General features: G+C 38.3%; 1 protein-coding gene across 1 annotated transcript in view; it reads left to right on the forward strand.

Moving 5' to 3' along the window:
• lrpprc (leucine-rich pentatricopeptide repeat containing) overlaps positions 1-25,820 on the forward strand; it is a 153,228-nt gene that overhangs the window by 100,803 nt on the left and 26,605 nt on the right. The window contains exons 24-28 of the mRNA XM_078557196.1: positions 10,283-10,407; positions 12,980-13,086; positions 19,458-19,526; positions 20,931-21,021; positions 24,747-24,889. Of these exons, the coding sequence (XP_078413322.1) occupies positions 10,283-10,407; positions 12,980-13,086; positions 19,458-19,526; positions 20,931-21,021; positions 24,747-24,889 (535 nt within the window). The remainder of the gene's footprint in view (positions 1-10,282; positions 10,408-12,979; positions 13,087-19,457; positions 19,527-20,930; positions 21,022-24,746; positions 24,890-25,820) is intronic.

Consider the following 25,820-nt stretch of genomic DNA (forward strand, 5'->3'; position numbering starts at 1 on the left):
GATAATATCACCACCTTCAACACCTCTTTGTCCTTTTGTCTGTGACATCTTTTGGTTATCTCCACCTATCACTGGCCCTCTATCCAGCTCTCTTGTCCCAACCCCCCCACCCTTAAACCAGCTTATATTTCACCCCTTTTCTATTTTTCCTTAGTTCTGTTGAAGAGTCATGCGGACTCGAAACGTTAACTGTGTCCCTCTCCGCAGATGCTGCCAGACCTGCTGAGTTTTTCCAGGTGTTTTTGTTTTAGTATTTCCCATTCCTCTGACTCCAGTTTCTTGTACAACTGCACGATTGGTTGCTGTGCCTTCAGCTGTTTCGTATCACTTTTCAAATTCCCTAAATTTTGCTGACTCTGTGCCTCCGTATTCTCCTTTTAGGACCCTCCCTTTAATATCTTTTGACTAAAACTTTGCTTGTCCCACTTAATTTTTGTTTGGCTTACATTTATTTTTTCTCATGTCTCTAAGTGCCGTGGGACCTTTTTCTATGTTTTTATATATGCACGGATACACACCCACTTGTGATTGTAACAAACTTGTCTGAAAAGTTTTCATTAGATTCTGTCTATTCATGTCAGTACTTCAGCATGGAGCGCAGAGCTCTATAAAATGTGCAGAAAATGTGCCCAATGGCAGTCTAATGTTCTTTGACCTCTACCTCACTCTGTTTTATTTTTGTCCTTAATTTCTGTTAGCTTGCACCAAATTTATAAGGACTATATTTTAGAAAGTTTAGACTAAACATGCTGATGTCTATTAACTTTTTCAAATATTGTTGAAGTTTTTTTGAAGAGCTCTTTCAAATGTGTACTTCACATTTAAAAGACCAAGCCAAACTGTTCCAGTACAGCTGCAGCACTGGAGTCTAACCAGCTGATGGAAAATTGCCCAGCTATGTCCTGTACATAAAAAGCAGGACAAATCCAACCCGGCCAATTACCACCCATCAGTCTACTCTCGATCATCAGTAAAGTGATGGAAGGGGCCATTAACAGTGCTATCAAGCGGCACTCGCTTAGCAATAACCTGCTCATTGATGCCCAGTTTGGGTTCTGCCAGTGCCACTCAGCTCCTGATCTCATTACAGCTTTGGTTCAAATATGGACAAAAGAGCTGAACTCCAGAGTTGAGATAAGTGATTGCTCTTGACATCAAGGTACCCCTAGCAAATCTGGAGTCAATGGGAATCAGGGGGAAAACTCTCCGCTGGTTGGAATCATACCTAGCACAAAGGAAGATGGTTGTGGTTGTTGGAGGTCAGTCATCTCAGCTCCAGGATATCACTGCAGGAGTTACTCAGGGTAGTGTCCTAGGCCCAACCACCTTCAGCTGCTTCATCAATGACCTTCCATCCATCAGAAGGTCAGAAGTGGGATGTTCGCTGATGATTGCAAAATGTTCAGCACCATTTGCGACTCCTCAGATACTGAAACAGCCCATGCCCAAATGCAGCCTGCCTGGACAATATCCAGGCTTGGGCTGACAAGTGACAAGTAATATTCATGTCACACAAGTGCCAGGTAATGACCATCTCCATCAAGAGCGAATCTAACCATCGTCCCTTGATGTTCAATGGCATTACCATCACTGAAGCCCCCACTATCAACATCCTGGGGGTTACCATTGACCAAAAGCTGAACTGGACTAGCAATATAAATACTGTGGCTACAAGGTCCGAGACTAGGAATTCTGTGACGAGTAACTCACCCCTTGACTCCCCAAAGCCTGTCCACCATCTACAAGTCACAAGTCAGGACTGTGATGGAATACTGCCCACTTGCCTGGATGAATGCAGCACCCACAACGCTCAAGAAGCTTGAAACCGCCCAGGACAAAGCAGCCTGCTTAATTGGCACCACATCCACAAACATTCGCTCCCTCCACCACTGACGCACAGTAGAAGCAGTGTGTACCATCTACAAGATGCATTGCAGGAATTCACCAAGGCTCCTTACACAGCACCTTCCAAACCCACTACCACTACCATCTAAAAAGAGGCTCCTTACACAGCACCTTCCAAACCCACTACCACTATCATCTAAAAAGAAGCTCCTTACACAGCACCTTCCAAACCCACTACCACTATCATCTAAAAAGACAGGGGCAGCAGATAGATGGGAACACCACCACCACCTGGAAATTCCCCTCCAAGTCACTCACCAAGCTAACTTGGAAATATATTGCCGTTCCTTCACTGTCTCTGGGTCAAAATTCTGGAACTCCCTTCCTAACAGCACTGTGGGTGTACCTACAACTCATGGAATGCAGCAGTTCAAGAAGGCAGCTCACCACTGCCTTCTCAAGGGCAACTAGGGACAGGCAAATAATGCTGGTCCAGCCAGTGAAGTCCAGCCTGTGAATGTGTATAAAAATAATTATCCGTAAGCTAAGAGGACATGTCAGACTTTACGTGCAACAATCGTGCAAGTAGAAGACAACATTTTATTACAATTACAAATTTAGATTCATAGTGTCTTATTTTAATTTTTATGTTGTTAGCAAGAGTGAATTTTTAATATAATGTTATAACTGAAGAATATTTATTTGAAGTGGGATTTAATCTTTTAGTTCTTAAAAACTTCAGTAACCCCCTTTAGAAATTTTCATCCCGTTTCTGTTTGAAAATGTATTTGAAGGATGATAGCTTATGATGACACCAGGGGTAACTAACTTGTGCATTACTAAGTCTAGCAGTGCAGAACAGTCAAATTTACATATACAATTGAAATGACATGATCGTTGAACCACTCTATATTAATGACAGTATCCACTGACGTTAATTCAACTTCTTTGCATACTGCGAGGTTCAGTACCTCCTTCAAGATGGTTCCCCTTGTGTCGTCATTAACACACCTATTTTTTTTTCTAAATTGCACAAATGTGCACCTGTAGGCGCGTTCTTTTAGCTTTTTGAGGGCTACTGATGGTAAGCTTAAGTTGTCTGTGCTATACAAAATAGGACAGTTTTTTTTGTTTCTAATGGTGCAGTGTAACATCTTGCGATGACAGTAGCCTTCGTCACTGCTTTTTGCTTATGGAACAAGAGTTTCAGTAATGACAACAGAAAGGAGTGAGTTACAGACTGAGAATCAACATCAAATCCCTTGAAAGGACAAATCCCGTGTGTACTTTTGCAAATTTTAGATAAATTCCTCGCAGGAATAAAGCTACAACTCTATGTAATCACCTCAACAGCTATGCCGAATGCTTTCTGGTTTGTTTCCTTTACAACTTACTTCCACCTTAATATTAAGATGCTGCCTCACTTTGAGGTATAGTTGATTTATTTACACATGACACAACTGGCCATCCTTATGTGGTAGCATATATGCATCGTGTTGAGAGGCTATTCAACCATATTACAAGTGATATTACAACAAACCCGATCCTATCCTTTACATCAGATTTTACTGGACCGAAATCATCTTGGATTATTTTCTCACTGGCTAAATCCTGAGTACACTAATACCTCTAATCTAACTAACACAGTGTGAACTGAAAATCGAACTACATACCATCCTAGTCAGTATTGCTCAATTCTGCAACAGGCACACTTGGTGACATTTCATGAGAAGATCAGGGTTGTATTTTATAATGAATAGAAATTCCATTGAGAGAGCCTTGGCTTGGAGCGGCTCAGAACTCAACATACAAATGTGGTACTGAGTCAAAAACAGGTGTTTTGTAAATTGGGGGATTTGAGATACATTGCGGCAATGTGGAGGAAATGCTCAGGATTACTGCTCACCTCTCTGTTCTAGGAGTACTTAGTGCATACAAAGTGCAGAGGTGTTCCATTCTTCAGCTCAGGCATTCCTGTCCTTAATTAGCTTTTCAGATTGTCAGGCTTGTCAGCTCAGCACTTCAGGAGCATGATTGAAGTGTCAATTCAGAATGTAAACAATTGAACTTGCTCTGTTCTATGAGGTATACTGAGTAAAATTATCATGCCATTCAAGGTATTGTTTTGAGAATGGGGCTTTATATTTAAGTAGTTGCTAATGAAATATTTTGATGGGGGAGGGTTGGGGAATGAGTAAATGCATAGATAAAAATAAAAGGGACACCAGCTTCTCCCAAATGAACACAACTATCAGCTACAACTAATTAAGAACGAAGTGTTATTGTAAATATCTTGTTGTGATGTTTAGTGAGGCTGACAGATATAAAATGCATTAATAGCTGCAGACGTGGTCTACTCTATCCACTTTGCATATTTTGACCGGAGGCAGCTATTTTTAAGAACAAAGCATTTCAAACTGAAAATATTTCATCTTGTAAGGTTTAAATTTTCTAATATTTATTCCAGTGAGTCACACCACAAAAATGAAAAAGTTTGTTGTCTGAAGCAGGTTCCTTCCCCTCCCCCTGTTTCATACTGTGTTCTAATGATAGTGAAGACTTCAGTGTAGCTTGCCTTATTTTTTAAACTCTTTTTTTTGCAATTATGAATTTAGCATCACCAGTGATGAAGGACAAAAGTAGTTCATTTGCTTTGCAGAGACAGGACACTGATAAGATGATTTTTCGTCAAGGATCGTTGGGTTGTAATTAAGTTGCATTCATGGCTATTGCATTTTGAAGGATGATTGGTAAATGACAGGCTTCATGTGCTTAGCATGGACAGCGTTAGCAATTTTTTCTGTCCCTGTCAGAAAATCCTGTTGAGGCTGATAATGTAAATGCAGCATATTATTCCGAACAAAAGAGCAGGGAAATGAGCTATCTTGTCTAGTCATTCAGTTGTTTAACAGTGACTTCCAGTTAGACTTAATTGGTTGGAAAGCACTTGACATGTGAAGTTACAGCTATTTCGAAAGCGTGTTTGAGTAAATTTTAAAGTAAGTGACAGCTAAATTGTACCTAGGGAAATTATAAAGCCTTCAACACAGTTAATTTTTTGAGGATTAGTTGTAATTGCAACACCAGTCTCCTTGAAGATTCCTCATTATGTCTAATGAACAGAGAAACATTTAGCTCAGTAAAGAGCCAGTCCTTTAAATGTATGATTGTGCAAAGCTGATTGTACTGTGTAGAATTGATTTCCCTGTACACTAACATCTGGTTTAGATTTGCAGATTGGGATTTGTTACACAAGTGTCTTTTTTTTGCCTCCAGCCTTTTTCTCTTCCACCCTGCCTCCCACCCCATTTTATTTTGCTCCTTTCCCTGAGGTTTTCAGCTTCAAAAGACGAGCTTTTCAATCAGTAAGCCTGCCATGAATTGCCACTTAAGTGAAGCTTTTAACATAACGTTACCACACTACATGGCAATTAAAATCAACAGTCCACAGTGTTTTCTTACATTATATAAAAGTGAACTGTCTCTTGCTCTTCCATTGTAAAGTTGTTCATCACTAAGCAAATGGGGGCTAAGCTGTTGAATAGCAGCTGTACGCTTTTCACGGCAGTGCTCTATTGTTTGTCTAGTCTGTTGCTTTTATTTAGTTGCACCATCTATTCACAGATAAAAAATTAACCTATAATTTTGTCTTCATACAAAATGACAAAAATTTGAATGTCTCAGTAGGGTTCCACTCACTGTACTGTAAACATGGCTTGGGAAGGGTATAAGGTACATATCTATCATGTGAAGCCCCGTTTACATGGAAGAATAGCACTGTGTTTAGATTGTAATGATCCAATTTAGTTATTTCATTTTAGTACTTGAGACTTTTTTTTATTTTGCAGTGTTTAGTGGGTCGCCTGAACAAACGTTTATTGACAGCATAGCCTGTTCTTTAAATGTAACTGAGGCAGTAGTTTTATTCTGTGATTATCGCTGCTATTCTCATCCAGCCAAGTGGGTAAGAGTATCTGGATCATGGGGGAATGGAAGATTTTGGCTGTTCGTTAATAATGAAACCATAAACGCATCTTTTGATACACACTTTTAGGATTTTGTTACAAATATTCAGAGGTGGCAATTTTCCCCCAGGATTCTCCATGGTCACTAGAAACTACATACAAGCACTGGCTGACAAATACAAACAACTACCGGTGCACTACATCAATAATTCTTTCACTCTTTCTAGACCCTCAATTTGAGGCAATAACTAAAAGCCTTGCCTCTGTGCAGCATTCTGTTTACAAGTCAATTGTGCACTAATGTTATTTTGCCCATCAGGGTAAGCAAATTGAGAAAAACTGCAGATTTGGCATTTGGTTTTGGGAAAACATACTTGGAAGTTGGGCATTTCTGTCATTTGAGCTGTCAGATTACTAAAGAAAGACGGCTAAAAAGACTAGGAGTAGTTTTTAAAAAGTAAGTGGGAATTATGCCCTAAATACTTGTTCTTGAAGCTATGATGCTGAATTACGGTATATGTCACCCACATAACATACATTTTTAAAAAAAATTATATAATACAGTGAGTCACAAGACTTAATTCAATCGAGATGCCCTAGCATTGTAGATGGGGCACAATGGCTTAAGCACTTACAGAAACTCAAAACTTAAATTACTGCTTTCAATTTGTTAAAGAGATTATATATTGAATAGTTTGCATTTTTATCTTTGCTGCTGTTATTGGAAGAGGTAGTGAGATTCAGGTTGAAGAGCAATGAAGCAGATGGTGATTTGAGGACTGACTGTTAGTGGAATCATGTGATGGGTACTATAACAGTCCAGGGTTTTACTTGTAGATTCTGTGAATTATTTATGTGTTTTACTTAAAAAATGGAATAAGCGCAAATATTCTGCAACATACCCAACAATCTATGTGCTCTGTTTTTTATCATTACTTTGCAGCTCAACTCTGTACCTTGTAAAGACAGCATCAGGTTCATTTTAACGATTACCTCCATGTTGACAGATTGCCTGCCTGGCATGATGTCTTGGATGCACCACTACGTCCTCCAATGCAGCACCAGGAAGACTGAAACCTTTATTTTCAACCTTTGCATAAATTCCAATGTCTTGCCACTGATTCCATTTCCCAGTCCAATTGCCTACTCATATTTCTTATGTTCTAAATATTCTCTGTCTGTCTGCATGTTAGAAGACATGAATTGTAAGCCAAAAACAGAGGTTAACCAATGGGCTAATAGTGAGGAACTTAAAGTAATTAGTATCAACGGAGCAAAGATATTGGAAAAACTTAAGAGACTAGAAGCCAACAAACCCCTAGGATCTATTGGCCTGCATCTGAGGGTTCTAAAAGAGGTAGCTGCAGAGTTGGTGGAAGCACTAGTCATGATTTTCCAAAATCCCTCAGATTCGAGAATGGTTCCAGCAGATTTTAAGTTAGCAAATGTAACACCACTATTCAAGAAAGAAGTGACAGAGAAAACAGGCTAATTAGCCATTTGTAACTAGTAGGGCTGATAAAGGGGAGCTAGTATATGTAATATATTTGGATTTCCAAAAGGTTAAAACACAAGATAAGGGCTCATCAAGTTGGGAATGATATAATTGCATGGATGGAGGATTTGTTAATGGACAGGAAGCAGAAAGGGACAATTGGGGCATTTTCAAATTGGCAGGCTGTAACTAGTGGAGTGCTGCAAGGATCAATGCTGGGACCTCAGCTATTTCCAGCCAATGTTAATGGCTTAAATGAAGAGACTGAGCGTAATGTATCCATGCTTGCTGCTAATACAGTGCTGGATGGGAATGTAAATTGTGAGGAGGACACCAAGGCTGCAGAGATGTAGGCAGGTTAAGTGAGTGAGCAACAAGATAGCATATGGAATATAATATGGGGAATTGAGGTTATTCACTTTGGTAGTAAGAACAAAAAAGCAAAATATTTTTTAAAAGACTTGAAATTTGTAAATGTTGATGTTATGGGAGACTTGGGTTCACTCTCTGCAAGGAACACCAAATGTTAGCATGAAGGTCCAGAAGACAATTAGACAGGTAAATTGCATGTTGGCCTTCATTTCAAGGTAGGGCTTTGGTGAGATCACATCTGGAGTACTGAGCGCAAGTTTTGATCTCTATATCTAAGGAAGGATATAATTTGCCTTGGAGGCAGTACAGTGAAGGTTCACTAGATTGGTTTCTGGGCTGAGAGAATTGCCCTATGATGAGAGGCTGAGTAAATTGGGCCTATATTCTCTGGAGTTTAGAAGAATAGAAGGTGATCTCATTGAAACTTACAAGATTTCGAAGGGCTTGACAAGATTGACACTGAGGAGTTATTTCTCCAGGGTGGGAGATCTAAAACACGGGGACACGGTCTCAGGGTAAGGGGTCAATCATTTAGGATTGAGATGAGGAGAAATTTCTTCAAATATTTGGAATTGTCTACACAGAGGATTTTGGATGCTCCATCCATTTAATATAGTCAAGGCTGAGATGGCAGATTTTTGATCTCTTGGGGCAATCAAGAGATGTGGGGAACTGACAGGAAAGTGAATTTGAGGCAGTGTGAAAGTGAATTTGAGGCAGGTGACAAACCGTGATAGTATTGAATGTCTGAGTTGGCTCGAGGGGCCATATGTTCTATTACTGCTCCTATTCCTTATTTTCTTATGTTCTTAATCATTATCCCTGTCTTTATTGACAGCATTCACTCCTTGTTTCACAACATGTTAATTTAAACTCCTCATTCTCAAATTATTCTCTGGGGTCACCTCAGCTACCTTTGTAACCCCTTCCAACTTCATATCACCCCTTGGCTGCTGGCCTTTTGCACGCACCCTGCCTCACTGTTGATGGCAGAGTTATCAGCTGCCTTGACCAAATCTGTCAGCCTCTCTTCTAAAGCCCATCACCCCTCTTTCTGAAACCCAACATTTTGGCCAAGCTTTCAGTCACCCTTCCTAACCTCCTTTCATGGTGTGGCATCCATATCAATTTATGAAGCCCTGTGAGAGATCTTTACGTCAAAAGCCTTATTTTAATGCAAGTTGTCATCTGTAGAGCAAGAAAGTTTATTGCTCTCATCCCCAAATGTATTATGCTTGTAAGGTTTTCAGAGTCCATTTATAACAGAGAATTTTATTGGGGGTTATTGAAAAAAGCATAAGGTCTTACTGTGAAATGAATAAAACATGTTTATAAACTGCAGGTTTACGTCTAAAAGTTACAAAGAATGTCTGATGAAAGAACAAAGTTTGTGGAGTCCATATTTATGTATTTATTTCCATCATGAAAGTGCTTGAAGCTAAAACTCATGGTTTTTAAGGTTTCAGTTTGCCTGCAAGTGTTCAGAATTAAGTTTGAGGTGCTCAGGTTTCAGAAACTTACTGTTAATATCCGCTTTTACAAATCAGTTCTTAAAACTCAATTTATTAAATATTTAGTGGTACTTAAATTTTCAGTTGGAACATTAATGGAGAACATTACAATAGGTAGGCTATCCAGTTTTTCTAATTTTGTGGGTGGATGGACATTGTCCAATTTTATTGCTCTTGTCAATTTCTGTTCATTGTTAGGAAGAATACAGTAATTCATTCTCAATTGGATGATTCATTGCAGGTGGTAGCCTGTTCAATGGCTCAGTTCATAGCACCCTCGCCTTTGAATCAGAGGGTTGTGGGTTCATGTCCCACTCCTGGAAACCAAGAACTGTGATTGTACTCAAAAGAGTTGCAATCTGTGACTGTTGATAACTCGAAAGAGTATCAGTAGTGCTGTTACTGCTCAGCGTGTGTTGTAGTGTCAACCAACTAGTGGTATTGATGACTGCTCCCTCACTTGCCCTCTAGCTTAAAAAAGTTATCCATTAGCTTTATTTAACGAAAGCTATTCTGAACATCCCATTGTAAGAAGTAAATGGAATTAAAACGAAAACTCAAGCTATTAAAGCATTGCTTAGTGAAATTATGGTAAATGTTACTGTTCCTGAACAGGATTTATTTTTGAGGAGGAAGATGGGACTATACATTAAATTTTCCAAAGCACAGAGCCATAGGGTTTACGCCTGTGATTTACCAGCACTCAATTCCCCAATGCCCTTTCAGTTTTAATGGAAATAGTCTAGGTTCTCCTCTGCAAGGAGGAAAAATGGGATTGAAAATAGGCATTAATGGGCTGGCTAGTGCCAAAACAGGAGTATCTCTGTGAGAAACCTTGTGAACTTGTTGCTGGTTTTTCCTGATAATAGAAGGGGTGATGTCACTAGAAAGGAAAAAGAAATGTAATACTTCTGAATTGGGTAACTTAATAGTTAAGTGTTTGACATTCAGATTGATCTAACCGTTCTTTCACAGGGTATTACGTAGTGTGCAAGAATTTAAGTTAAACATGTTTTAAAATATTACTTTTATTATTATTTGCTATGGAAATAACGTTCTAATATATTACTGAGGTTTTCTGTTTTCTGTTTCAGGGGGAATCTACCTGCTGCACTAGATGCAATTATTGATTGTCACAAGAAATATGGCCAGATGCCTAGGCTTCATGATGTTTTGTGCAAGTTGATCGAGCAGGGAGACACTGATCTCTTACAGAAAGGTGGTTGATGGAGATGCTGTGAAAGCAAACCAACATATGTTTTTTGTGTTCTCACCAGATTCCCTCCCCCCTCCAATTGAATTTGTATCACAACATCCTAATTATTGTGTGTCCTTTAAAAGCAAACCTATGGGATATTCCCTGTGTTAAATTACAAGCTTTTATAGATTAATTTTAATGAGTTTACTATACATTAGTTCGGAAACTGACTTAAATAATTTATGAATTCATAACTGTGACAAAGCTTTACGTACTGTATTTGCAACTTCTCAATGGGTAGCTATAACATTATTTTGGAGACAAAAATTGAGTAATTGAATAATTTTTGATACAACATTTTTTAAATGCGGATGACACAAAGATTGGCTGGGTGGTTAACAGTGAGGTTGAGTGTCTTGGGCTACAGAAAGATATAGACGGGATGGTCAAATGGGGCAGATAAGTGGCAGATGGAATTTAACCCTAATTTGACAAGGAAGTATTCAATAAACGGCATGACACTAGGAAGTTCTGAGGAACAAAGGGACCTTGTGTGTGTCCATAGATCTCTGAAGGCAGAGGGGCATGTTAGTGGGGTGGTGAAAAAGGCATATGGGACACTTGCCTTTATCAATCGAGGCATAGATTATAAAAGTAGAGAGGTCATGTTGGAGTTGTATAGAACCTTGGTGAGGCCACAGCTGGAGTACTGTGTGCAGTTCTGGTCGCCACATTATAGGAAGGATGTGATTGCACTGGAGGGGGTGCAGAGGAGATTCACCAGGATGTTGCCTGGGATGAAACATTTAAATTATGAAGAGAGGTTGGATAGACTTGGGTTGTTTTCATCGGAGCAGAGAAGGCTGAAGGGCGACCTGATCGAGGTGCACAAGATTATGAGGGGCATGGACAGGGTGGATAGAGAGCAGCTGTTCCCCTTAGTTGAAGGGTCAGTCACAAGGGGACATAAGTTCAAGGTGAGAGGCAGGAGGTTTAGGGGAGATGTGAAGAAAAACTTTTTTACCCAGAGGATGGTAATGGTCTGGAATGCACTGCCTGGGAGGGTGGTGGAGGCGGATTGCCTCACATCCTTTAAAAATTACCTGGATGAACACTTGGCACGTCATAACATTCAAGGCTGTGGGCCAAGTGCTGGTAAATGGGATTAGGTAGGTAGGTCAGGTGTTTCTCACGTGTCGGTGCAGACTCGATGGGCCGAAGGGCCTCTTCTGTTCTGTGATTGTGATTCTGTGAAATGTAAAGCACCTTACCCTCTACCTCTTAAGTTTCTTTTCCCTGTTTTAATGTTATCTTCCAATATTTGAATGTTGCCTCCCACTTTTAAGCGGGAGAACAGTGAGAATCTCTCATGCTCTTTTTTTGTTGCTCTGTAACTGATGCACTGGCAGCTGTGTAAGATTGTTTGATGTTGAATGTTATTTCTTTAAATTTGCTTTCTGTTCTTTTTCATTTGTCTGGCCTACTTGTTGCTTCTCTAGATGGCTCCAGTGTGGTGTCTCAAATTTCTGTGGCAGAAATTTTTCCTTTTATCTTAAATCAGTATCAGGAAGTGTCTAGCTGCTCCCTTTTCTGGAAGACATTTTGTGGACAGTTTCTCTCTCATAGCATTGTGAAGTCTCATGTAGGAACTAAAAAAATCCTAGAAATTGGATGAAAGACTAAGTGCTGGAAATGCACATGTCAGTATCACAAAGAAGATTCACATATGTATAGAGTCTTAGCATATCTTTTATCGGCATCAAAGTGCTTACATTCAAAATCACTTTGAAGTGCAGTGCCTGTTATGTAGGAAAAAGATTCATATTTTGGGTGAAAACCATTTGTATATTTGCATTTTGAATCATTTAATGAGTATACAAACAGTTCACTGGGGAAATTCAGCTGAAGTTGCAGCACTTTAAGACTAGTGGCTTTATTTCTGGGGAGCGGCTAAGCAGGTTGGGCTTGTGATTGGAAAAGTGAAGAATCTGAGTTGACCTATAATAGTTTTCAAGGTAATGGAAATTGAGGATTAATCCAGGCAAATTGTTCCCTCCAACCAAAGCTTTAAAACAAAGGGATAAATAAGATATGCAAAACGCAATTGAGAGGTATTAATTTTTGGGACCAACCAGATGGACTGTATCTTTTCCATCCCTGTGCTCTTGTGTTTTAATCCCATGGAGTATGTAATTAGGGAAGACTACTGAAATAAGTTGTAAAAATGGATCCAGAGGCAATTAAACATGATCCTGCTGAGTAAGTGAGGATGATGGATCAAAAAGAGAGTAGGCTTGTTAGGACAAAGGGCATTTTCCCATTCCTTTAATTTCCCTTCTTAAAAGGACGCTTCCACCCGCCCTCCCCCATCCCAAAATCTGCTTCGTGACTGTGCAAAACTTGTGTTGAAGTAACTTTTTCTTCTTTTCTGCCACTCTCAAAAACAAAGGTGATAAGTAGAATTTTCTGAATTATAGCATACGTAAAATCTGGCATTTTGCTGATATCCTTGGGATGAAAGCGATTAAGATTTAACTTTAGTTTCAACTGTTGTTGAATGCATAGTTTTAAAATTTTTCTCTTGTGCTTGCAGCTATGGATTTTGTAAACCAGAAGCGAGGTGAAATGACAATGCTGTATGACCTTTTTTTCGCTTTTCTTCAGAGTGGGAAATACAAAGAGGCCAGAAAAATTATCGAGGTGAGACTTCATCCTATTATGCTGTTCACACAACCATTTTAGTTTGAACAATGAGCATCAATTAATATTCTGAACCTAAAATGAGTATTAGTCTAATTCTGACTGATGCAATTTAGTCTACAAATTGAATAATGTTAACCTTATTAGCGGTGATAAGTATAGAATTCCTTCTTCTGATGTCTGCACAGTGCTGCAATAAGAATTATAGCCATTGTTTTTGTTAGATGTTATTCAAATTTAAATATTTTTCTAGCTCTGCTTGATTGAGTTGTTCCTTTAATGCCAAATATTATGTTTGCATATTAAACTTGTGATTGTGGAACAATTAAATTAAACTGCCAGTCCTGGGTGTATAAAGTTCTTAATCCCCTTTACTGATCAATTCTTTTGTTGTGCTTAAAAGCAGTGGAATTTAATTTGCTGCAGACAGAGGGTGAATCTGGTCAGATTTACTGTAGGGCATGTCTGGGAGCAAATAATCAGCCAGTCTGCTGCAGCATCATATTAAATTCAACTTTTCCTTCCTGTAATTCCTTAAGCAGCTTATGATCAGCCAAAGGTGACTGATCACTCAGCTAAATTTTGCATACTCTATCTGGTCTTGATTAAAATCTTTCCTAGCAATACAAAGGGATAAGTTGGAGCAAAACTGTCTGCTTGTCCCAGCTTTTACATTTGTTTCCTTGGAGTGCTGACATCAGTAGATATTTTGATCTAAAAAGACCTTGGTACTCTTGTTGGAGCCTTGTTTTTGTTTAAATTGTCTCCTTTAATTTTTCTCCGTGCTTATAAAATGAAATATGGGAGGATTGTCATAAATGAAATATGGGAGGATTGTCTTTATTTTATAGCACATTATTATCTGGAAGGCTTTTTATGAAGACATAGGAACAGGAGTAGATCACTGAACCCCCTCCAGCTTGTTTTGCCATTCAGTTAGTTTGTATCTGACCTGTTCCACAACTTCATTTGCCAATCTTTGTTCCATATTCCTTGATACTTCTATCTAACAAGAATCTACTGACCTTGATCTTGAAAAATCTCAGTTGACCCAGCATCCAAAGCCTTTTGTAGGAGAGCTCTAGATTTCCACTGTAAAACAATAAGTGCTTCCATTTTCACTCCTAAATGGCACAGCTCTAATTTTAAGGTTGTACCCTCTTAGTCTGGATTCCTACTTCAGAGGAGATAAGTTTCTCAGTGTCTATACAATCGAATCCCTTAATGTTTTTAAATATCTCGATTTGGTCAACCTTCAGCCAATGATTATAGATTTTGATCTCTCAAATGCTTAATTGTGACTGCAGAGAATGTATTAAGCTATGTAACATGGAAGTAAACTCATGGGCTTCTGACTGGTGATGGAAGAAACTTGAGGTAGTACCTTGAGAGTACATTTACAGTATATTGGTTTAAGTATTTTTCCATTACTGACAACAAGTGACCACATTGCCAGGACCCTTATCTACTGATGTAATGCACATTATTTGTAGCTTCCAGAGACAACATTTTTGTGTTCTTTACTAGCTAATAATTTGTATGATTTAAAAGTCTGTGTGAATAGACAGGGTGTATTTTACTGAGTAAAGGCAGACAGCAAGAAGGCCAGCCATAAAGAAACCAGATGGCCTCATCACCACCACAACCTCAAGCTAGTGTATGCTTTTGCTGATCTTTACTTTTACTAATCTGAATGGTATGCCACCATTTTAAGTATTTTCTCTCTAAGGAATTTGTTGCATTGGTTTATTCTTGCAAAAATGGAGCATTCATGCTGGTCTTCAAACTATTATTTGGAAACCCTACTTATAATCAAGCTCCCTGTTCTTAAAGGTTATGATGTTGATCACATAGTTTATGTACATTACTGTACAATGTTGATTTTTAAAAATCGTTTGGAGTTAAAGTGAGCAACAGAAAATGAACTATAAAAAACTAGAAATTGCGGGAAGCACACTTCAGGCCAGGTAGATTCTGTGAAGAAGTAAGATAAGTATGTTCTGATATTTCAGCAGTGTGCTCATCAGAAAACGGCACTGGTTTGCTACTGGTACTGACCAAAATCTGGCCTGAGTGAGAAGCTTATTGAAGGGAGGCATTACTGTTTTAATCAAGGCTACAGAAAATATTTTGGAACTATTTTTGTTCCTTTTTCTTACATATAAAAATAATTAAATGATTTTCTCATTTTATAAAATCCTTACATCGTGTTCTGCTGCACCCTCACAACAACATAGGATGTAATTAACTGGCCAATAATTTAGGTGATATGTATCGTGGAACAGGCTCCTTAGGGAGATGGTGGAAGCAGTCCATACTGATTAATTCAAACGCAAATTAAATATATTTATTTGGAAAAAATTATATTTGGGATACAGTATGAACAATGTGAGACATGACATGGTAACTATAGCATGCCTAGGCGGAACAGGTGACTTGGTTCCCAAAGTTCTGCAACAGTGGAGGTTTTTTGCCCCATGTCTGGGTCTGTTGTTGATTTATTAATAGTGAATAATTGTGATTATTAGTCAACAACTCCATTATCATTGCATAATGTCATTACTAGAATGGTAGTCAATGAACAGAAGCCAGATGAACCTTGGTCCATTTTTGCCCAACAGTTTCTGTGGTGATCATCTTATGCTTGCTGGTGCCATGATTTTGGACATCTTGCAAATGACCCTTTAAAAAAAATTGTACTAGAACCTGAATAATGTTTTAAAACAGGTGATTTGAAGGGAAAATATAATCATTTACAGCATTAAACCAGGAGATCATATTGCGCAAAAGCAGTTATTTTCAGTTCTGTGCATTCCATACAGCTATGCAACAGTTCCCATGTGAAGCAATAGATGTATGCTTGAACTAGAGCATACCTAGCAAAGCTGCCTTCAACTTGAGCAGACTATCCATCATTGTTTTTTACTTTGAGATTGTCGATGACATAAACCAAGCAGAGAGGAAAATAATGAAAGTAGGTGATCATGCAAATTGTCACAGTCAAATGTGAAGAATATGCGCCTTCAGAGGATAAAGTGCATCAAATGTTTCCCTGTAGCATTTCTACATAGAATTGATACTCATAGCAGGAGACACTAATTGAAACAACTAAAAGAAATAAACAGAGCACGATATGTAAGACTAGTTCTCTTTGTTATGATACAGCAGTTGGTAAAGGCTGAGTTATTTAAAATCCCAGAGGGAAACTTTAAACAACTGTCATAACCTATATTTTCAATTGGTATGTTTGAGATGCAGCTCTGATTTCAGAAATGAAACCACCAAGCCTCCAGAGGTTTTTTTATATAAATTAAATAAAACATTTATTAATTTAACAACAAATTTAAGCACATACGCATGGCCACAAATTACTGCCATAATAACTTTTAAACAAATCCCCAAATTAATCACTCCCAGGTAATCTTCCCCTAGGGAACAATAACTCATAGACATAAACAGACACCAGGCAAAGCACATTTTATCTTACAAATTCAAAATGAGGTCCCTTTCAATTTGGTTCCCTCGCACAGTTGTAGGCTTACAGGCAGCTTAGATATTACATGCCTCTGACCCACGCATAAAACCCTTTTCTGCATCTACCTAGCTTTCCCTTCGAATGCAAATTCTCACTGTATCACCAGGCCCTTGGAACTCCACTTCTTCTAGCAATAAAACCCCTTTCGTAGTACAAGTTTTATTAGTAATATAAGCATATTGCTTTGCGTCACCTAGCTAGATGCAAGATTTCAGCTCCCAGTCTTTGAATGGTTTATTCAACAAAATGCAAATGTACCCTCTACCTTCATTTCCTTACTATTTAACATCTCAAAACCATTATATGTCAAAGCACCCAGACTAACTGGCTTTAATCTAATTAAGACACTCACACCCACAGACACAGACCTTACTACAAATCCAATTTAAAATAGTTCTCAATAACATTATATACATTAATATCTTTATGACTATACTATTGAAGACTAGAATGCAAGGGGGCATAGCATCTCCGAACGACAGACAAGGGAAGGTCAAAGCAAAGCGGAAATATGGCGCATTAAACAAATATGTGAGAAAGAGATTGAAAATTAAGGGAGGAGCAGAATAAGTCAAAAGAACTTGAAATTAATCTGAGTAAGAGTGAGATTGAAGTAAAATCTGGGGTGAGACTACAGTAAAGACAATGAATATGAAATGTAAGACGAGTAGAATAGTAAGCTAGAAATTAAACAATAGTCACCCAGTTATTTACTGACTCATAATTCCAATGCCCTGAGTTAGGAAGTGGGCTTTAATACTAAAAGAAAACAAAAAAATACAATGCACCATGAAGCCTGACACTGACATCTGTGCTGAAAAATTAGATTATGGCCCCTAGCATTGCTGACTAAACACTTGAACCTAGAAAGTAAACTCTGTTACTGGATATTTTTGTTTGCTATAACAATCTAGCATCCAAGACCAGCAATGATGATGTTGTTGGGTTGGTAGCAATACAGTTGTTCCCCTTGCTTCCTCCTCTCTCAGATCCTTATTTTAGGTATGGAAAGTCATTGGGTAGTGATGATGTATCATTTCCTGAAACATGCAGACAGGATGGAACAATAAGGACATGTTGATTTGGGATGAAACAGTTCTCCAACAAAAATTAATCAATCATCGCTGAGGCTAAAACCCTAATCTGACAAGCATGAGCTCAGTTTTACTCTTACTTACACAATAAGAGCTTGCACAACTCAAAAAAAATTGCATTAACAGATGTACAGTAAAATTGCAGTTGGTGTGGTGGTGTTGGTACAATTCAGTAGCATGCATCATTTGCTTTTAGTTTTACAGTGCTTGCAAGGCTTTGAATCTAATCTGCAGTAGAAGAACGAAAATGTCCGGGGAATTGCTGTTCAGCTATGTAATCATATTCTGCTTCTGCAAAGAGTTGCACTTCGACTTGGCAGATAAGAAAATGGGTGCTGAGCACCTCAGGGAAAATATTCCAATTTAGTGTTAATGTAGACTAGACTATAGTAATTTTTTTCTCAACAGGGTTTGTGACTGTTTAGTTTTGAATCCCTAATGGATTTTGGAATAGAAGGGCATGAGTAGATGAAGAGGAGGTAATGGTGTGAACTGAAAGTGCCCAAATCAGTTGAGGATATGTTGTTATTCCAGTCATGTTTGGAAAAACTAATGTATGATGTCAGACTTCCTGCCACAAGAGGTATAATTTAAACTACAAAATTCTATAAAATTAATGTTTTATGTCATTGCCACTGGAGTTTATAAGGTACCTTGGCTGGTAAGCACTACTTAGTATTTGAGCAATAAGCTGTAAATGTAGAACATCCATGAGGTTAGGAGATTTAGTTAAGCTGACCTAGATGTTCTTTTGAGGATAGAGTCTTATTGTAAGTGAAAACTGTTTTCTATATCAGATGAAACTGAAGGATATCTGCATTTATTGCTTAGCCGTCCTTGAAATGACAGGCGCATCAATCAAGTCTAAACACAGGAGATTTAATACATTTCATGTTGTGGATTTGTTTTGTTGAGATCCATGTCATTTGGATAAGTGAAGATATTGAAAGTTGTAATCAAATGTACTGTTTGTTCTGTACCTATAATCAAACTCTTTTGTTTAATTTTCAGGATTCACTGGTGTTTAATATTTCATTTCATACTATAGTGTTTATGTAAGCTTACTTTAAATGGTAAAGTTAGCACGAAAATTTATCTGCTCCATCAGCCTCAATATGGGAAATTTGAACTTGTTGAGAACTTAAGAGTATTACCAAATTGATTTGATTTTTAGAACATGGGAAGAGTTAGTATATGTTTATTTAAATCCTTAAATTTTAAAAAATTTGGAAGCTCAACACATCACTTTGGTAAATGTAGCATTTAAATTAATTTGAAAAGGACCTTTATGAACCTTATACAACAACTATGAACTGCACAGTAGAAGCTTCCTTTCTCATGAAATTAATTCATAGAAAGTCCTTATTAAACTATCCCTATAATAACCTGAGTTAATATGGTTGTATTAAGTGTCTTGAATATAAATACTGTAAGTCACAAATGGCTTACAGAACAGGCATAAAAACATCCGATTTTTCATGCTATTTGTGCGGTAACAAACTGGTTGTGATTAATGTAGATTCATTTTATTTTAAATTGTAGGTTTGCATTGTAGGCTAATTTAACTAAATGCTGTTTTACCATAATTACTAATGTCATAAATTTTCTTCAGTAATTCTATATATAAAAATGTGATCATCTCATACAGGTGTCAAAACTCAATCATTCTAAAAATGTACTACTTTCGTCCAAATGCCTTTTATTAATCTATTCTTTCTTTCTTTTAATTGTCGTTCCTACAGACTCCTGGCTTGAGAGCCCGTCCAGGGAGGCTTCAGTGGTTTGCAGATAAATGCACAGCCACAAATCAAGTAGGTCGGCTGTGTGGTTTCTCAATTAGTAAAACAAGATTATTAACATAAAATGTTACTGCACAAGATAAGAGCTCATGGTGTTGGGGGTTGTATATTATTATGGATAGAGGATTAGCTAACTAACAGGAAACAGAGAGCCTGGATAAATGGGTCATTTACAGGTTGGCAAACTGTAACTAGTGGAGTGCCGCAGGGATCAGTGGTGGGGCCCCAACTATTTACAATCTGTATTAATAATTTGGATGAAAGTACAGACTGTATTAGAGCCAAAGTTGCTGCTGATGCACAGAAAGGCAGGAAAGAAAGTTGTGAGGAGGATACAAAGAGTTTGAAAAAAGGATATAGATAGGTTAATTGAGTGGGCAAAAAATTGTCAGATGGAGTATAATGTGGGAAAATGTGAGATTGTCCCCTTTGGCAAGAAGAATGGAAAAGCAGAATATTATTTAAATGGAGAGAGATTGCACATTGCTGTTGTACAGAGCGATCTGGGTGTCCTTGTACATGAATCACAAAAAGTTAGCGTGCAGATAAAGCCAGTAGTTAGGAAGGCAAATGGTATATTGGCGTTGATTGCAAGGGGGATAGAGTATAAAAGTAGAGAAGCCCTGCTGTGCAGGACATTAGTGAGGTCGCACCTAGAGTACTGTGCACAGTTTTGGTCTCCTTACTCAAGGGAGGATATGCTGCTTTGGAAGCATAGGCTGATTCCTGGGATGAAGGGGTTGGCTTATGAGGAAAGGCTGAGCAGGTTGGGCTTATACTCATTGGAGTTTAGCAGAATGAGAGGTGACCTTATTGAAATGTATAAGATTCTGAGGGGGCTTGACAGATTAGATGCTGAGAGAATGTTTCCCTTCATGGGGAATTTAAAGCCAGAGGGTACAGTTTCAGAATAAGGGGTCTCCCATTTAAGAATGAAGTGAGGAGGAATTTTTTCTGAGTGTCATTAGTCTTTGGAATTCTCTTCCACAGAGAGTAGTGGAGGCTGGGTCATTGAATATATATATTCAAGGATGAGTTTGGCAGATGTTTGATTGACATGGGAATTAAGTGTTGTGGGGGACAGGCAGGAGAGTGGAGGTAAGGCCGCAATCAGGTCAGCCATGACCTTGTTGAATGGAGCAGGCTTGATGGGCCAAATGACCTATTCCTATTTCTTAAGCTCTTTTGATCTTATAAAATAAAGTTGGTAGTGGGGCGAGGAGAAGAGGTGAATGGAGTCATCTGTAAGCATATTTCTAATCCAAGCGAATCATCTAAATTGTAAAACAAGGCTGTGCAATCATTTTCTTTTAAGATCCATTATAGTTGGACTATTTTGGAAATCTTTCAATATTTACAAAATGTGCCCAGTAAGAACTTTGTTTCATTCTGAAATATTTTCCTAATTTGCTTCAGGTTGAAACACTTGAGAACATGGTGGAAATGACCCAGAAGCTATTTGAATGTGATCGAGATCAGATGTACTATTATCTTCTGAGGCTTTGCAGTGAGTGAGCTCCTAATTCGTCATTAAGCTTGAAAATCACTGGAGATTTTCATATAATATTGTGCATAAAGTACAGTACATTATTTTTATAAGTTTTCAGGCACAACATAGGTTAATTGCGATCTGAAATGATGCTAATTTCTCAGAGTAGGTAAGATTGACGACAGCATTAAAGCTCTCCAACATCAGAGTGAACAAAAATGTGTAATTATAATGTATTTTTTGACAACTGACAGTTGGTTCATCCCAGTATAAATCTAATGCTTTCTCTTCTGCCCCCCCTTGGGTGAAGTGGGTGGAGCAGAAGACGAGAATTGGCAGATGATTGTTACTGATCTTTCAGTAGCCTAGTAGTCACCAATCTATTAAATTACAAAGTCAGACTTTTTGTCAATTTTTTTGTTTAAATATCATGGCATTTTCGTATAACATGAAACTATGATCTAGAATTGATTTTCCTTCAAAGATCATTCTTCGTATTCTGGCTTTTCCAGTAGGTCAGTTTATGCTAAGTGGCATGTGTATGTTGCATACAATCTATGAGCATTGCAATTACTGTTACACAGCTATAGTCCGCATGCTGTGTTTTCTGTTGGGAAACTGGTAAGAATGAATCCCCTGTAAACAGTTTCCTAGCAGTTTCTGAAGCTGATTTCCATTTTTCTATTTGAAGTGCAATATGGTGTGTAATTTTATGTTGGTATTCTCAGTCTGTGAGTCAGTCAAACTTTGCGCTGTTTCCTTTGCATGTAATTTGTTTCCTTCTAGGCTACAGTGTCAGTAATCAGCAAGCTAGTCACAAATTGAACAAAATTTGTTATGCCAACACTTCATATACAGATCATAACAGTTTTTGCAAATTACCTTGTGTATGTTTAGAGGACTCTGCACTCCTCCAATTATGGTTTCTTGCGCATTCCCGATTTTAATTGCTCCACCATTGGCGGTCGCTGCGCCTTCAGCTGCTGAGGCCTTAAGCTCCAGAATACCCTCCCTGAGTCTTTCCACCCTGCCACATCTCTTTGCTCATTTAAGATGCTCCTTAAAATCTCTGATCAAATTTTTGGTCATCTACCCTAATATCTCCTTACGTGGCTTGGTATCAAATTTCGGTTGATAATGCTCATGTGAAACGTTTTGAGACGTTTTGCTGTGTTAAAGATGCTTGCATTATAAATGCAACTTGTTGAAAAACAAGCATCAAATGTAGATTTTTACACAAGAGTTTACAAAAAGGATGTGAATAAAAAGGGTTGGGTAATTATAATGGGCACTGCAATGGCTCCCTTTTGGTGTTAAACTGACAAAAATACAATTTGGTCTCTGCTATGTTAACTGATCTTGATGAAGCCACTGCAGTTAACTGAGCTATGGTAGGGAAAATCAGCTGGAATTCCCACTCCTGGTCACTATTCATTAACTGTGAAAAGTGTAATTGTGAATCTAGTTATAGACAGGATAAAATTCAGCTCTGATTTCTTCTCCATCCCCTTCACCTTTTCCATATTTGAATACCTTGATATTTGCTGTCCAAACTCAATTTTGAAGAATTACTAGCTATCTAGAATTCAGTTCTTTTAATATCAGACATTTCATCCTTATTTTAGGAAATATTTTGGTTTCATATTTATTATCAAATACCAAATTGTAAGGCAATTTGGGAAGCACAGTTGGTGGGAGCATAGGAGTTTCTGTGCAGTACACACTCAGCAGCAGACCACTAGTGTGAAAGCACATTTACACCCTGACAAGATTTAATGTGAAACAAGGTTACATAAACAGTTTCCATTACAAAGGTGGACATAAGAATTTGTAATAGAAAATAAATTGCTAGTTAGTCTGCCATAGTCTTACAGATGGGAAATCAAAATTAAGTGCAATATTCAGATTAACCAGGGTGGGGGATAATTGTGCCAAGCCCTCGGTATGACGGGAAAGAGAATAGGAGATGGTGGTTGTATGGGGTGGGGAGGGGGGCAGAGAAGGGGCTGGGGACAGGTAGGTGAACAAAGGGAAAAGTACGGAATGATTAGGGGAAGGGGAAATGGGAGTCAGGCAAGAGAAAGTGAGAGGCCTGTGCTAAGGAATGGTTGGGAGAGAAAATTGAAGGTCACAGGAGATGCAAGAGCAGGGGAGGATAGAAAGAGGTTGCACTAATGGAGTTGTGACACTACTTATTTACAGAGGAAGCAGAGGGGAAAAGCATGGTGCACAGGTAAGAGAAGATGCTTGATGAGATATAATTCAAGGGATGTCAGTTGTCTTTTTCTATTATCAACATATTGGCTGAAGTATAGTTTTCATTTAGTATTTTTGGTATGCTAAATAAGCCCAGTAGCAACCATGCATGGCACAGGGTACTCTATTTTTAATGAGTTTGAGTTGTGGATGTAGGATGAGTTCCGGAAGTTTTTTCATATAGTAACAACATTTCAGAAAATATTAAAGAGACATATTGTTGAAAATTGAGGTTTCATAAGCTCAGATGACTGGAGGAAAGTGTCCCAAATCTCTGGCTGTTAAAAGATCAAAGAGAAAACTGATTTCTACAGGGTCAATCTGTATCCATATGGACATGAGCCAACAACACAAATCTGCCTTTAATTTGTTTTCCAGAAGACTACAAAGGTTAGGTGGTATGGAAACTGAAAATGTCACAAGCAGCCTGACAGATGGTGCATAGTGTAGGGGGTGATCTGTGTTTATTGCATTTAACCTTCAGTGTACTTTTACCGCAGAAGTTCTCTATGGCCACTGAGTACCAAAAGAAAAATCTTGCCTTTGCTCGGAAATTTATTGTATTGATTCAGTATCATAAAAATTATAATGGAAAATATTTTTATCTGCTCCTGTTGTCTTTTTTTAGTTTTAGGGCTTCTTATCTTTCAAAGAATCATAACATTCTACAGCACAGAATCAAGCCATTTGGCCTGCCAAGTCTGTCCTAATGTTTTTTGCGACTTGAGCTACTTAGTCTAATCCGACACTCTCACTTTCTCCCTAAACTATTTAATGGTCCTTTACCTCAATCAAATTTTGTAATTGCCTTTTTTTAAAAAAATTACGATTCTCCCTTGCGGGGGAGGCGGGGAAAGAGGGCTGAGGGGTGACCCAGTAGAGGCCTTTAGAATTATGAAAGGTTTTGATAGAGTGAATACAGAGAGGATGGTGCAGATCTTCCAGTCGTGGCAATAGTCAGCGGATTGCTGCTGCGATTGAAAATACCCCTGATGCTGCTGCACATTTCGGCTTTCACAGAGTTCAACATTATCTCTTCACTTTTGTATTTTATGTCCCTAGCTACAAAACCAAGGTCATATATCTATTTGTGGTGCCACCTTTATAACCTGTATTCTGTACTCCAAGGTCCTCTCCATTCAAAATCTTATTATTTAAATTACTTATTTTTCCTATTCTTAGCTCCAAAATATATCACTTCACATTTCTCTGCATTGGGCCTCAACAACTATCTTGCTGATCTTTCTTATTACTTCCTTCAGTCTTTCACAATCCTAGATACAATTGGCTTGCTCTGCCCAAAGTTTGGTGTCATTAGCAGATTTCATTATTGTTCGTTCAATTCCCCAGTGAAGATCATTTATGAGTAGTAAATACACAGGCCCGATGTGGAACCCCACTCCTCACATCATTCTAGTCCAAGAGACCCTGAAATTATTTCCTATTCACCCTTCTTGCGTCTTAAATAAACTTCTTCATTTAAACAGAGGAAAATAATGACTGGCGGAAAGCTGATGCAACATGGACCAAAATGCAGGAGGAAAATGTGATACCCCGGGAGAGAACACTCCGATTACTTGCTGAAATACTCAAGTCCAATGGTCAGGAGATTCCATTTGAGGTTCCTGAGGTACTTTTTAACCAAAAATGATTTAATTTGCATTTCTTAAGTCTTAATGAAAGCATAATCAAAATGTATGGTTGCTATAAAATTTCTAGTTAATGTACTACCAGTTAGTTCACAAATTTATCTAGGAACAGGAGTAGACCATTTAGCCACTCTAGCTTAATCTGCTATTCAACTAGCTCATGGCTGATCTGTACTTCATTTGCTTGCCTTTCTTCCGTGTCCCTAGATACCCTTGCCTGGGAAAAGTCTATTGACCTCAATCATGAACATTTTAATTGGCTCAGTAACTAGAGCAACCAAACCAACATTAGAAGGTGGGGTGACCCCAATTTTCCAGTACCCTTTGTGTGGAAAAAATGTTTCCTCTTTGCAAGCCTAAATTGCCTATTCTAACCTGAAGATCCCACTTGTTCTAAATTCCTCCAGCAGATGAAATAATTTCTCTGTATCTACCTAATCGAATCCCTTAATCTGTTTAAATGCCTTGATTTAGATCATCCCTCAGTCTTATAACTTCAAGAGAATACAAACAAATTTATGCAACGTGCCCTCATAATTTAACCCTCTAAGCCCGAGCATTAAGTCCATTGAATCTGCATTGTACCCCTTTCATAGCAAATATATCTTTCTTGAGGTTTAGTGCCCAAACTGAATTCAGTACTTCAGATGAGAATAAAAATAAAATACTGTGAATGCTGGAAATCTGAAATAAAAACAGAAAATGCTGGAAAAACTCAGCAGGTCTGACAGCATCAGTGGAGAAAGAAACAGAGTTAACATTTCAAGTCCGTATGACTCTGAAGACTCAATGGGTTGAATTTTGTCATCGGCAAGCACGGGGTGGGTCTGCTCGCCGATGAGTAAAATGATGCAGGATGACGTCGGGCGGAACCCCCGACGTCATCCCGCCCCATTTAAATTTTCAGGAAGG

The sequence above is a fragment of the Cetorhinus maximus genome, chromosome 14 (assembly GCF_964194155.1).
Source record: "Cetorhinus maximus chromosome 14, sCetMax3.hap1.1, whole genome shotgun sequence".
Lineage (NCBI taxonomy): Eukaryota > Metazoa > Chordata > Chondrichthyes > Lamniformes > Cetorhinidae > Cetorhinus > Cetorhinus maximus.